The sequence below is a fragment of the Lagenorhynchus albirostris genome, chromosome 19 (assembly GCF_949774975.1).
Source record: "Lagenorhynchus albirostris chromosome 19, mLagAlb1.1, whole genome shotgun sequence".
Taxonomy (NCBI): Eukaryota; Metazoa; Chordata; class Mammalia; order Artiodactyla; family Delphinidae; genus Lagenorhynchus; species Lagenorhynchus albirostris.
The window spans coordinates 46699436-46714334 of NC_083113.1; the positions used below are offsets into that span (position 1 = coordinate 46699436).

Here is a 14899-nt window from a genome sequence, read left to right on the forward strand (position 1 = left end):
CATGACACCGTATTTTAAGTGGTTGGATAAACAGCACTGTAAAGTTAATGTGATTTTTAAAATTACCCATGAACAGTTTTGTTCCCTCCTATTTTTACATATGTGACTTTATACAGTTTAACTGTAGTATATTTCGCATTCAACCCGTTTCACATAACATCATAATTCAGTCACTCTCTTAGTCTTTAAAATTCTAATTTTAACAGACCATTGCTTTGATGGAGGGCACCCACCGTCTTGGCAGAGACTATCCTAATGTTCAGGATCCCTGTTTGAATGAATGTGACAGTATCTAAGTCCGGTTGGTATTCAGCTGCAGTTCCCCTAGTTACATGTGCCTTTGAACAAATGTGATTTAACTCTGGTTTTTTTCTGCTTCCACACTGATTAAATGACTGCTTTGTGCAGTGTTGTGATCTTTCTTATTTCTGTAGGCTTTTGTGCATTTCAAACACTTTTGATCTATTTGTTACTTTGGCCCGGCCCAAACTTCTTTTACAAGCCAAGTATCTAATCTGTAGGCTCCTTTGACTTATCTCAGCTGGATCCTAATTCCTTGCTAGGTACCAGCTGCTCCTTTTGAAACCACTTTGGATCATTAGCATGAAATAGAATAGATGGTCCTGGGAAAGGCTTTTAGAATTGAAACTTGCTGCATTGATTCTTTATTGTCATCTCTCCTCCCAGGCTTTCAACAGCCTCTCACCACATTATCATCAGATCTCTAGCAGCCGGAAGTATCACTAGGGCACCAAGTGCGTTCAGCATGGTGTGACACACCTACATCATCAACATCAGGGTCTGGGTGAATTAGGAGACTCATGCTTAGTGAGGTTTCTGGTATTTGTGTGTCTATAACTTTTAAAAGCTTGGCACATAGATGGGGAATTATTTCAGTTCTTACCTTTGGTCTAGAGATTTTAGGGACATGGACCACGGAGAAAGACAAGAATAAACTAATATCTGATATATTGGTTTTCTATTGCTGCTTAATAAATTACCACAAACATAGTAGCTTAAAACAATACAGATTTATTATTTTACAGTTCTATAGATCTAAAGTCCAACACAGGTCTTACTGCGCTAAAATCAAGGTGTTGGCCAGGGCTGTCTTTCTTTCTGGAAGCTCTAGGGGAGAATTCATCTCCTAACCTTGTTCAGCTTCTTGAAGCTGCCCATGGTCTTTGGCTCATGGTCTGCCTCCTCTATGTTCAAAGCCAGCAAAGGCTGGTTGAGTCCTTCTCACATTGCCTCACTCCTACCTCGTCTTCTGTCCCTGTGTTCTAATTTTAAAGACCTTTGTGATTACATCGAGCCCACCTGGATAATTCAGGCTAATCCCCTTATCTTAAGATCATGTTAATTAGCAAACTTAATTCCTTCTGCCACCTTAATTACCCTTTGCCATGTAACCTAATATATTCACAGATTGTGGGGATTAGCACATAGACATCTTTGGGGACCATTATGTTATCTACCACAACTGAAGTCAGTTAGAAGCTGTAGAATCTCCCTATTGTTTATTTTAAGCTAGGGTGTCACTCCAAGATCATGAGCCTTGTATGAGAGGGAAACAAAACAACAACAGTTAAAGAGTCTTTAAAGGCCACCTGTTCCAGTCTTCTCTTTTGTATGTTAGGAAAAGAAACTGAGGCCTACAGAGGTAAAGTGATTGGCCAAGATCACAGCTAGTTGGTGGTAGGAACTGGATTAAAACAGTTTTATAAAAGTGTGGGCCAAGGAATACTGGTATCATTGATAGTCTTTGATGTCTATTATATGATTAGACCTATAATTTTTTCTTGCCTGAGTTAATAAATTTTCATGATATGTGTCTCATCCACATTAACATTTTGTGCCATTAGTTCAGTGATGTGTCTGCTCTGCCTCATCATTGATAGCAGTATGGTGGTAAGTTAACCATAGCGTCGTTTGCTAAAACTCAAAGGTTTGAGAGTGGAAAAGGAATTTTCAGAACCATTGGGATAGACCATTATCTCACAGTTTCCTTAAGTTCTAGATGATGCTGTAACTGAGTTAATGCTAAATTATGGTTTTCAGTACTTACCTCTACCCACTTCTTGATTGTTACCTTGAATTCACTGGATTCTCTTTCCACTCCCTTAACTTGTATTCCTACTTTCAGAGGCTGTGTCATTGGACCTACCTTCCATTTTAATGTTCCTGCTCTGCATTTTGGTGATGTTTCCTTTGGTGAGTACTTTTCCATTTTAAATTAGAAATTGAGAAGAATTACTTTTCCCTCCACATGGAAGGAGGAAAGTTTACAAAGAACTTCTCTTACCATTTTGTGTGGGTAATAGCTAAGAGGGTCTAGAATTGTTCTTCCTCTGCAGAATTTTGGTGCTGTTTCCTAGTTTATAGGTGAATGTTATAGCCGTGTCTCCTGGATACTAGTAGTTGTCAGGCCATGGCTGTCCCCCCTCTTCCTGCAGTGGAACAACAGAAAGCTTTATGCTTTATTCCACTGTCTTAACATTCTGAACATTCTATTTATATGCAGATTCTGGTTTGCCACTTTGGCTACACAGCAACCTTTCCACAGAGATGCTCTCAGTATACCTGTGAGCTCGGTGGTGGTTTAATTCAGGTGTTTTATCACTACAAATTGATGACTCTTCTATATGTTTGTATAGTCTTTTTACTCAGTTGCTTCCCTGAGTCATTTTCTCCCATCTAAACTTCCCCAATAATAAAAATGATAATAACAACAGTGGCAGCAAAATTACCCATTAAATGATTCTTTCTTGTAGTCCAATTACTGCTAAGTAATTACATGCGGTACTACATTTAAACGTTTTAGCAATCCTAGGAGAAGGCACTCTTTAAGGTCCCCATTTTAGAGTTGGACGAACTGAGCATTGGAACAGTTAAATAACTCCCAAAGGTCACACAGCAGTGGCAGAATTAGTATTTCAATTGAGATCTGTCTAAATCATATACTGTCAACTTGGGTGTTGAGAGTTGCCCCCAGAGAGGCAAAAATTGGCTCTTGGGTGTTGAGAAAACTTAGATATAACAATGGTTTGTGTTCCTTCAAAGTTCCACCCTGCCCAACAGAATCTTATTCCTTAGTATTTAATTTCTCTTGTTAGGTAGAAATTGTCTAATTTAAATCATATTTAATTAACTGATTTGACTTGATATCAAATTCATTTATCACAGCGGTTCTTTTTAGGAGGTGATGACTTTAAAAAATTGAGAAACCCTAGTCTAAATCTTTATTCCATAATTCTTTCCATTTTGCTCTATTGTTTCCCATTTTAACTTTCAGTTCTCTTGCTTCATTTCAAGTAGGCCTGTCTAACTTGGGGAAAAATAGTTCTTTAGAAAAAGCTGATTCATAATGCCTTTATCAGTTGCTTTAACATTTGGGTGTTATGAAAGCTTCTAAAACTCAGAATATATTTATTTATACAATGCTCCCACCCTGATCTACATTATATTGGGTAAGGCACATACCATAGGAAAATCTATATAAATGAAGTTGAATGTCTGTTCATATAGAATGTGAAAATGGCTGGAGAGATGTTACAGATTTGTAGGGCGTATTTGAATGATAGACTCTTCTGAAGGAAAATGAAAGTGACCTACAACTTAAGGGTAACTGTGACTGATGCACAATAAGAGGGGAGTTTGTGTACCCAAAGACCTATGCAGTGTACTCCAAACACTTCAAACTGAGTCCATGGAGAGCTCTGAGCAACTGGTGCCCACAGCAGCATACCCTTCCATGTCGTATGCCCTGGAGGGAAAAAACAAGTCAAAGTAAGCACCTCAAATCAGTTACTCCAAGAAATCTCCACTGACTTATTGTCTAGAATGTGCCCTATTGCTGAGCTCTGACATGTTAACGTAAATACTGTGCCAATGATAAGCCAATTATCGAACCCCATGAATATCTGAAATGCTTTTATCTAAAATCCAAACATTTTAAAACATCAAAGCCCCTAATAGTACATTTCCATGGAATATGGCAAATGTATATCCCCAAGATGCCACTGATTTACTCAAAATGCTGTATTTGATATTGGCAAGCTCTTGGTCACACAATGGGTAAAACCATGTATGCATGCTCCAAGGCTAGTTAGGTTTTTCCAGTTAACAGTCTTCCATTTGGTCCTCTCATCCCTAAGGATACAGGAAGGGCCATCACTGGGTAATTTAATCATAGTTTTCTTTCGCTGTAGAGATAATAATCAACAGCTGTTCCTCACAGTTGGTAAAGCTAGAAGTTTTGGTAACTAGCTTAGGTGAAAATTAGAAATAGTTTATTTTCCTTTTGTATAATATCTTACTGAACTATTTGATGATACAGCAGCTAGACTCTTATGACATAAGAGGCTAGAAGACACTACAGAGCCATGACCCAAGATTTCCCAAGTCTGAGATACGAGAACTTACCCTCCTGAGTCCACCTTCAAAACCCAAGTTGCCTTTTCTTTTAGTTTGGATGTGGATTCTTTAATCTTCTCTGCATTATGACAGGAAATGTTAATAAAAACATACCCTTTTTCTTGCCAATAGGAAATCTAAGGTTTTCAAAACACCTGGTTCAGTAAATTCAAGCTACTTTGCTGTGCTTCTGGATTCTTCACTATAATGGCCAAAGTTAGGGGCAGTTTTGTAATAATCTTTCAAAATTGTCTTATGGTATATTTTCAAATTCCAGAGTTGGAACTAAAGTCCTCATGACTCCAACACAAAGTATCACTTATTTCTCCAGGTAGATTGGCCTCCTATCACAAAGAAACATGGTTCTTAGGAGAGTTATTTATTTGAAACTATACTCTAAGAAGTGTATATAGTTAGTTCCAGATTCAAAAGAGAAATGAACTGTTACAGGAGTCAGCCAGAAACTGGAGGACTTTTTTAGTTATTTCAGGATGATAGATATATTGTGAGGAGTTAAACGAGGTCTTCAGAGACTGTTGTAGAGCTGGGGAGTAGGTTAAGCTAACTAAAGTTGGTAGTATTGTCCCCATATTGGCAAGAAGGCCCATTCCTGAAGAGGCATCTGTTACAGGCTAGTGTTGGAGACATGGCATTTACTTGCTTAGAGATGAAGATCTAGATCTGGCATCAGGGTCTGTGGGGATCAATGATGTTAGGATATTATAAATACCATAAAGTAGGTGAGAGGTAATAGTACTGTTGGTTGGCATCTAAAATATTTAAAGTATGGCTGTGAATGGCTGTTGGATGACCTGTCTAATAATTAGTTCGTTTGACTGAAGCTACAGTATCATGAGAGAGTTAAATTACAGAATTTGGGTGGTGATTGTCCCTGAAGGAACACTGAGGCTTTGATAACTCCTCAGATTGGTCAAAGAATAAAACGGACCAAGTCATAACTGGTATTATGCCAGGTGATAGACCAAAATGGGCCGGATAAGTATCTGCAAAGTCACTATTTTTCAGGAGGCACAAGAATTTGCTGAATGAGAATAAGGAATTTGGAAGGCTCCAGGCTTTCAGTGAACTTGATTGACCATTGGATAATTTGGACAGAGAAGTTAGGGTTTGAGGTTAGAGTTGTTGGGATAAATAAATATAAGCATCAAAAAATATACATGATAGTTGTCTCTTCCATGGCCAGGTATGAACTAGCAGTATTTTACTCAAGGGGAAGTATTTAAATTGACTTTAGGAGAGTGTAAAGTGGAGAGTGAGGGCCAAAGCTTAATTGTCATGATCATAGAAAGTTCATAGAAGGGTTGGCAGAAGATATTATAGTAGGCATGGGCAAAGCCTAGACCCGAATAAGTTATCATTAACAGTAAGGGAGACACAATAGGGGACATCAGAGTTGTTATGACTTTATGAAAGTAAATAGAGAATAATATGGCAGAATGATAAAGAAGGAAAGTATGCAAGGAAAAGTATGAGAATCAGTAATGCCCGGTATGTAGCAAAATCTTGTTCCATCACACTTGAGCAGAGTCTTTCTATTTCATGTAGAGTCTGCTTGTTCTGAGGAGCTTGGAATAGCAATCTGTTGCTGAAGGTCATCAATTTCTGGCAGTTTTTTTTTTTTTTAGCAAACTTCCATTTAAGATCTCCAGTAAGAGTCATTTTCTACATCTTCAGCAAGTAATTCAGTTTCTTTGGGTGTCTTTTTACCCAAAGGCTCACCTCTTTTTTTTTTTTTTTTTTGCCATACGTGGGCCTCTTACTGTTGTGGCCTCTCCCGTTGCGGAGCACAGGCTCCGGACGCGCAGGCTTAGCGGCTGTGGCTCACGGGCCCAGCCGCTCCGCGGCATGTGGGATCCTCCCAGACCGGGGCACGAACCCGTGTCCCCTGCATTGGCAGGCGGACTCTCAACCACTGTGCCACCAGGGAAGCCCAGGCTCACCTCTTAATTAACTGCAGGGTCAGTTGTTAGAAGGCTCTAAAGAAGACTATTGATATATATTTTTTGATTTTTGAGGTTGAAAGAGGGAGAGTTTCTGAGGGTGAGTTTTGGGGAAGATTTCTTGAACTTATAGATGAGCTGGTTCTTGACAATGTTTAGTTATGTCTGTATTAAGCAAGCTTGATTCAGATTGATAAAAGACTTGTAATCCCTAATTATTATTTCCTAGGGTGAATAGTCTGAGTTGTAGAGGGAGCTAACCTGGTCTGATAAGACATTAGAACCAAAGGTAAAACTCTTCACCAAAGAACTCCAAGAGCCTCAGAGAACTTGGCCAGTTTAAGATCAAAAATACTAGTTTTGTGTTCTACATTTCCCAAGGATTGTAATTGTGAATTTTTTTATCACATGGTTAACGCACTGTAAGATTCTTTATAACTCTTCTATGTAAGGCTGGTATTCCCTAGGTGGGAAAGTTATAGAGTACAATGTCTTAGTCACATTTATGGCAGCAGCCTTTCTGTATAGGAAGGCTCAAATCCGTATCAAGAATTTACAATTACAACAACATATTTTAACTGTATAATTTCGGCACAGCCCATCTGTATTTGAAAGGTTCTTTGGAGTATGATTTAGACCCACAACTCACTGCACAGTTTTCCTGGAATATGATAGCAGAATGTAAGGCGGAAGCCAGCCACATCCCCAGTTACAGAGGAGAAATTTTGCTATCAACTCTTATTCAGAAATTATCTCCTCTCTTTTATGATGGGACCTGTGGTATAAGATTTTTGTCAAAGACCAGCTCATTCTTTGGGGCACGTCATAGTTGGTGTGCCAGAGACCATTGACACGAACAGAGGATCCCAATTTTAGGTAATGTTTGTTTTCTAAGTCTGAATTTTTTATGTTCAGAATAGATTGTGAAAATTGTGCTTATTGATCTCCCATATTGTGAATTATTTCTGTAGACAGCTACAAAAGTACCATCTGTTTTGCACAATGCTCTGCTAACACATTTCCCTTTGCTTTGTGGAGATTTTTATTTTACTAGAAAAATTAGGAATCCATTGTCTAAAAGAGCCTGTGAATCCCCAAAAGTCTTATCAATTGTAATTTAATTTTTGGTCTTGAGTATTGCTGAATCAGTTTAATTGTAATTTAATTTTTGGTCTTGAGTGTTGCTGTATCAGTTTAACACTCATCTTAGCTGGGGTCCATTCTTCGTAGAGAGATAATGTTCCAAATAATGTACCACCTTTTGTCAGAAATGGAATTTTTCCTTTGCAGCCTTGTGATCTTTTGCCCCTAGTTTCCTTAAGTTTACTTTCTTTTTAGGGGCTTTCCAGGTCAGGTGACAATACACATATTGAATGAGAATCAATGAGACTATCATCTTTTAAATCATTATTTAAGTACCAGGAGAGGTATGAAGGCGTCTCTTTGTATCTTTGAGGCATTCTGGCCAAGGATGTTGTTAATTATTCCAAGAAAAGGCACATACGTGTTTTGTTTTGTTTTGTTTTTTTATGTACTAGGTGCTAAAGAAGGGAGTATAGAGGTCTACGCTGTAAATTACTTGCATTCAGTTGGACTACAGATAGGGTAGTAATTCAGATTTGGTGCAACCAGAAACCTAGGAATAACATTTGTGTTAATGAGCCTTCAGGCTTTAATAAAATAATATCCCTTTTCTTCAGGCTCCTGGATAAGCAATATGGGATATTACAAGTAGTTGTACAAGGAACTGTTCTAGTTAGGAGGTTGTAGTTGGCTTTATTCTCAGAAAAACTTCTAGCTTCAGGGAAGTAGTCTGGGCAATGGTTTGGAAAGACCTGTCTGAATCTTTATAGGATCCACTTCCATAATACACTCTATGTTTGAACAATATTTATCCCATAAATGGTCAGGTAAAACAAGAGTGATTGTTGGGAAAGTTCAGAAAAGTCAAATGTAGCGATCACGTGATTGTGAAACTGACTTTCTAGAAATACCTCTGGAATTTCCAAGAATAATCTTTCAAGTGCCCTTAATCAGACAGTTCTTTTTCCATAAAAGATCTCTTCCAAGTAGATTGGCAGGTGCAGAATCACAAAGGAGACATGAATGTGTTTCTTCCAACAGTCCTAATGTGTAGACAAAAGCTCAGACATGGGGTGAAGTAGATCAGTTCAAAGTATCCCCAGCAGTACTGCAATAATTACTCCAGGAGACCAATTGTGTTTTATCACAGTAGTGTTCAACATAGAAAGAGAAGTGTTTACATCCAGTAGAAATACGCATATTTATTCTCTTATGGGTGTAGATCATTCTTGTTCTGAAAATGGTAGCAGATACATTGGCCACCTAGGGAATCCAAAATCAGAGTTCAGTTTATTGTTTACCAGGCAAGTAGGATCCACATCTCTAGGAAAGGAACATGAGTCTCCCTGAACTGAATGTAGGAGGGCTAGAAATAGCATTAAAAAGCAGCTTTGTCTAAGGGAGGCAAAAGCCGATGTATTAGTCTCTGGCTGGCTCAAAAGTAGATCGTAAAGTCTCTCTCAGGAGAGGCTATTATTCTATTTTGTGTCATCGACTCTGAGAACATGAGCCTCAGACAAGTCTAGGATGAATTATATAATGTCTTGGCAGGCTCTGGGTCACATGCGGGCAAAACTACAGAGGCTTCTCCTTTCACACACTGGCAAATAAAAAGAGCAAATATAACTCTGTTCTTTGGGAAAAAATCTGTATTTCTATATGAAAATTAATTGTACAATGTGCTTCTAGAATATTACTTAGCAAACTGATTATAGAGACTGCCTCTAGAGAGGGGTCTGGATGTTGATGGAGGGGTTTGTTTCATGTCTATTGTTGTTACATAGTAAATGCATAGTAAGTATTCACTGAGTGAATGAATGAGTGAAATACATTTATTGATTGTGCAACTGAAAACAATACTGGGGAGAGTTGGAATTAAGCAAGTAGTGTTGAAGTGCATAGACAATTCATTTAAGAGGTTTGGCAGTGCAAGGGGAGGTTGAAGTTAAAGGGAAGGTCTTGTGGGGCTTTTATTTCTCACCTTACATTTTGTTTTCCAGGGTTTCCTCATACCTTGATATGTTCCCTCAATAATACCTCCTTGGTCCCCATGACCTTCAAACTGCGTGTGCCTGGGGATGGTGTTGGCCATAAAAGCATTTCAATTTGTGAGCAGTATTCAGACAACAAAAAATCATGTTGGAACAAGGATGAAATACCTGTAATGAGACCAAAGGAATTCACTGTCACCCCCAACTGTGGCACCATTCGCTCCCAAGGATTTGCTGCTATCAGGGTAAAGTGCACAGCCTTCCAGCACATGTGGCCAAGCAGCTGAACTGTCAAATAGTTATTGGGACCACATCTAGAGTTTGCTTTATATGCCCGGTGTCAATGGGAGGGAGTGCCTCTAATTCACATAGAAAAGTGAGTCTATTTCTATAAGGAAATAAAACTACTGTAGCAAAAGAAACCAGACCAAATATATTGGGCAAAAGCGCTGACACTGCTCCAGTGGGTTTCCATCGATCTAAATGCATTGCCTTTGCCATAACAGTGGATTCTAGCAATTTCTACTGAAACCACTGCTCTAAACAGATAGTATGCCTATCAGTACTAATATAAAAATATTTAATAACTCGTTGATAATTAGGTCCTGCGTTAGACTCACATCATTTATACCACTAAGTATCCAGATTTATGCCACAGATGATATCCAGTTTATTCATATTTTTAATCTGAATCTGAGCTTCATGGCGAACGTGGATGTGATATTCCTAACAGTGCTTTATATTAAGGTCCACAGTGTGATGCTTTGCTTATGGCCTCACAGTGCCACCAGCAGAATTATTTCACAGCTAACTGAGAAAGATTTTAGCTGTCTTCCCTCACTTACTTTTGCTTCTCCAAACAGTTAGGTCTAGCAATACTGAAGGCTGCTAAATTTAAATGATTTGATCTTTTCTGGAAAAGGAAAAAAATAAGACTTCATAGCTAAGGTTATAGTTTTCTCTTTAGTCATTACCTTTGAATATTTAATTCAGCTATGGTTTTATCCCCCAGATTTGCTTTTTTTTTTTTTTTTTTTTTTTTTTTTTTTGCGGTACGCGGGCCTCTCACTGTTGTGGCCTCTCCCGTTGCAAAGCACAGGCTCCGGACGCGCAGGCTCAGCGGCCATGGCTCACGGGCCCAGCCGCTCCGTGGCATGTGGGATCCTCCCAGACCCGGGCACGAACCCGTGTCCCCTGCATTGGCAGGCGGACTCTAAACCACTGCGCCACCAGGGAAGCCCCCAGATTTGCTTTTAATGCTTCATAATATCTCACCATGAATCTACTCATCCTAAATCTATTCTGGGAGTTTTCAGCTCTTCTAAGGGCTTCTCCACGGATCCAGTGAGGTTTGATCTCACACATCGTTGTAATTTCCCAGTGTTGCTCTCTCAGTCTGTTTGGGCTGCTACTACAAAATACCAGAGACTGGGTAGCTTATAAACATCAGAAATTTATTCTTTACAATCTGGAAGCTGGAAGTCCAAGGTCAGGGTGCCAGCATGGTAGGGTTCTGGTGAAGGCCCTTTTTCAGGTGGCAGACTGCCGACATCTCCTTGTATCCTCACATGATGAAGGGACAAGGGAGCTCTCCGGGGCCTATTTTATAAAGGCGCTCATCCTGCTCACGAGGGCCCCACCCTCATGACCTCATCACCTCCCAAGGGCCTCACCTCCTAATACCATCACATTGTGAGTTAAGATTTCAGCATGTGAACTTGGGGCCAGAGGTGGGGACGCAATCATTCAGATCAGAGCAGTTGCTAACTGTGACTTGCCCAGGAAGAAGTGCAGCTGCAATGAGTTAATTTATTTTTTACTTAGTAATGCTTAGCTTACATATTACCTACCATTCCCCCCCTTTTTGGGGGCTTCTCCCAGATTAGTACAGGAAGATTTTAGAAGACAGAGCATCTATCTAGGAGCCTTCTGCCAGAACCACTTGTTCTAACCATAGCTCAGAGACATAAACAAGGGTTAGAGTCACTCCAGGAATCTGTGCACTGGGGCAGCTGCTTGTCTCCAAATCTGACAAGTTTTCCTTCCAAATCAATGACCCCCCTCTTTGCTTTATTTTTCCTTTGTATTTTGAAAAGCTTTCTCCAAGCCTCAGTTTTCCCTCCTGATCTGCACTTTAACCACGTCTGTGTGGACTTAAAAATTTGCATCCAACAATTCCCTTTCCAACCAAAACAATTTTAATTAGTACCTGATGCATAATTTATAGATAGAAAAGCTGTAACCTACGCCAGAAGCTGTTTTCTACACTTACAAGTATCTCTTCCAGTACAAATCATTTTAAGACAATTAAAAATTGCAACAATGCTTCAAAAGCCTAAATGTCAAGTTTCACAACAGTAAATAAAAACATAGGGTAAAATATACTGGCCAGATACTGTCCTTGGATTAACCTTTCTTTGGAGCTTCTTATTTTCTTCTCTAATAATGAATATGAGAGGTGGGGAGGAACAACAAGATTTTGGTTAAAAAAAAAAAAGGCTATCTAGTTGATTTCTTATGCCATTTCTATAACTGACATTTATTTTGCCATAAGAGAAATCTAGCTGTAGTGTTTTATTGGTGTGTTGAATTTTCATAATGTATATAGCCCAGAGTTGTAGAGATCAATTTAAATTGCAGTAATTAAAGTTTGTTTGATGTTGCATATCCTTCAGGGCCCTGTTTCCCCTCGTGCAGGTGTATGACTCCTTTGATACAACCCCCTTGGAAATCAGCAAACCTATTGTACCAAAAGCCATTTGGTGGTTTCTAACCTGGCCTTTGAAAAAAACTCAGCATGCAGTAACCCCAAAACATAGCTTGTTTAACTAAAAATGTAAAATGCCACACATCGCCTAATAAAGTAGTTAGAAACTGCATTCATCAATGTGATCCTCCCTTGGCCCCTTTCTCCCCTGTGCGGAGGGAGAGCTGGCCTTTGAGAAGAGCGGTTTTTCACCTTGTTCTTTCCAGGTGACCTTATGCTCCAACACTCTGCAGAAATATGAGCTGGCCCTGGTGGTGGACGTGGAGGGCATCGGGGAAGAAGTGCTGGCGCTCTTAATTACAGCGAGGTATTGCACTCACCTGCTTTCTCTTCCCCAGTCTTCCCTGAGCCGCCAGTAATGGGCTCTTTCTCTAGAAGGCAGCACGCCTACAAGCAGTTCACACTGCGTTTGTTCTGCTTTCCTTGGAGAGGAAGCTAAATCTGATATTTGAGTGACAAAGCTTTAGAACAGCAAATGCACCTTTGGTGGAAATAAGAGGAGGGATGCGTGTGTTTTGCAGTGTTAAGAATAATAGTGCTCTTTAATGGGTCTGACTTGCTGTGTGTATAACTGACAAGGTTTTAGCAGGAAGAGGTGAACAGTTGCTGTTTCTTATTGTTATCTTTAAAGATAGTACCCCAGAGTTCTGCAGCTGAAAGGGTGAGGCTCGCAGCCCTGCAGTGGAAGATCCTGCTCCTGGACTCTGTCATTATGACTTTAAGGGAGGCTGCAGGCGGCCCCCAAAATGAGGCCCCCGCTAACATCATAAACTCCTCAGAACCATCACCAACTTGTCTCTCCGTTTTAGTAGAGGCAGCAGTGGGCTCTGGAGTCAGGTTAAGATCCTGGCTCTGCCATTTGTGGACTGGGTCTCCTCAACTAAGTTACAGCCTTTCCGAGGGTGGTATGTCACTTACTGATGATGACAGTGATCCTAAATAAAATCATTGGCCACACTCTTGCCAAAGCAAACAAATACCCAGATCTGGAACTTGAGAATGTGTATGAAAATACCATCTGAAGGAAATAGAGAAAGGTACTTACTAAAACTCTGACAGTATTCCAATCCCTAGAATTTAGCACTTCCATGAATCTTAGGAAGATGCGCCTTAAAGAGTGTGCAGCTGAGCTGGTTGGTGGGGCCATCATAACTGGCACCATTTCCTGTGTCTTGGGTTTGAGTGAAGTCACAGGGCAGCCCTAAAATAAGGTCAAATTCTTCTTAGTATTCCCTCCAGAGACCTAATTGTTTGTTTAAAAACAGTGAAAACTCTTTCAACTGGTCCTCTCTATCCCGAAGTTTGACTTTTTGTCTAGTCTTGCATGTATTTTCTATGTGGGTTTATTCTGATACTTTCCAGCCCCTCTTCCCTGCAGCTCTCAGTAGAAAATCCTGAATTTTTAAGAAAAAGGGGAGGGGTGGTTCTAGGAGGCTACGGGTTTCCTACCATGTATTCTCTGTGACCCAGTCAAATACTGTCAGTCCTCTCAGCCACAGTGTTTCAAGTAGTAAAGGATAAGCTTTACCGAAATCATTGGGTCAACTGACAACTTCCACTCTAGCTAAAAATGAACACTCATCTGGTGCTAAACCCAAACTTTGAGGTCAACAAGACTCTCTTTCATGTCACTGCTTTTGGTGCAGTCTGTAAGAACTGCTCAGAGACTCTCAACAGAAGAGCTGCTTTTAGAACGTGCTCCCTAAAGTAATCCTCCCAGAGAGCCAGCAGTATGGCTGGCGACACCCACTACCACAGGCTCATCATCTCTTCCCGAGCCATCATGTGGCTCCATGCCATACCCTTCATTCACACCGTCTTCTGTGTTTCCCTAAGAAGAGTTAATGATACTAACATCAATCTCTAAAATTACCTTCATTTTACCTATGAGCAGAATAGGACTCTGGGAGGGAGAGCAGCTTGCTCAAGGCTGTACTTGGTAAGGTCAGTACTTGAACCTGGCTCTGACAGATTCAAACGCTAGCACCCCTCAGCATTGCACTATATTGTGATAGTGCAGTAGGGCAGGGCAGACTTCAAGACTTAACAGACACAAAATAAAACGCAAGTCACCTGGTAATAGGCGAGCTGCACACATAGGCCTTCCACTCCTCCCTCCCTCTACCCCATCACACCCCCTCCACACTGAGCACCACTGTCACAGTGCCAGTTTTGGGTCGAGCAGCTGCCTGAGCCTACTGATCCAAGGCAGCTGTTCTGCATAGGAATTAGAATTATTACCATTAGTTAGATGGTGTGAGCTGTTGCTAGTCTTCAGGGGACTCTGACTGGTCCAAAGTGTCACAGCTAGTCAGGACCTCATGCTGGTGGCATTGGCCCTGTTTGTCATGGAAACAGATCCACAACCCTAAGGAATTTGCGCTGTGGGGTCTCTTTGCCAAAGGAAGGCCAAATATGAAAAACAATGGAAACGTTAGTCATTACCCACAGAAGACAGTGTTTAAGGAGTCCTCCTTCTAGCCCTTTTTTGATTAAAAAGTGGTGATTGGGGGCTTAGGGAGAGGGATGACAGGAGAGAAGATTTGAAAATGATTAATGTAGTTATTAGAGGAAAACTACTGTGTGACAGGGACAAATGTGTTTAACTTGGGACGCTGTGTCCTCCATATGTAAACAAGCTCTCCCTCCATCCTTTTGAATTCTTTAATGGACTCCTTCCT

General features: G+C 40.3%; 1 protein-coding gene across 2 annotated transcripts in view; it reads left to right on the plus strand.

The window, feature by feature from the left end:
* The window catches only part of HYDIN (HYDIN axonemal central pair apparatus protein), a 354255-nt gene that overhangs the window by 113595 nt on the left and 225761 nt on the right, over positions 1–14899 (plus strand). For both annotated transcript variants that reach the window (XM_060129934.1, XM_060129933.1), the window contains exons 12-14: positions 2147–2214; positions 9461–9696; positions 12425–12525. In XM_060129934.1, coding sequence (XP_059985917.1) covers positions 2147–2214; positions 9461–9696; positions 12425–12525 — 405 coding nt within the window. The remainder of the gene's footprint in view (positions 1–2146; positions 2215–9460; positions 9697–12424; positions 12526–14899) is intronic.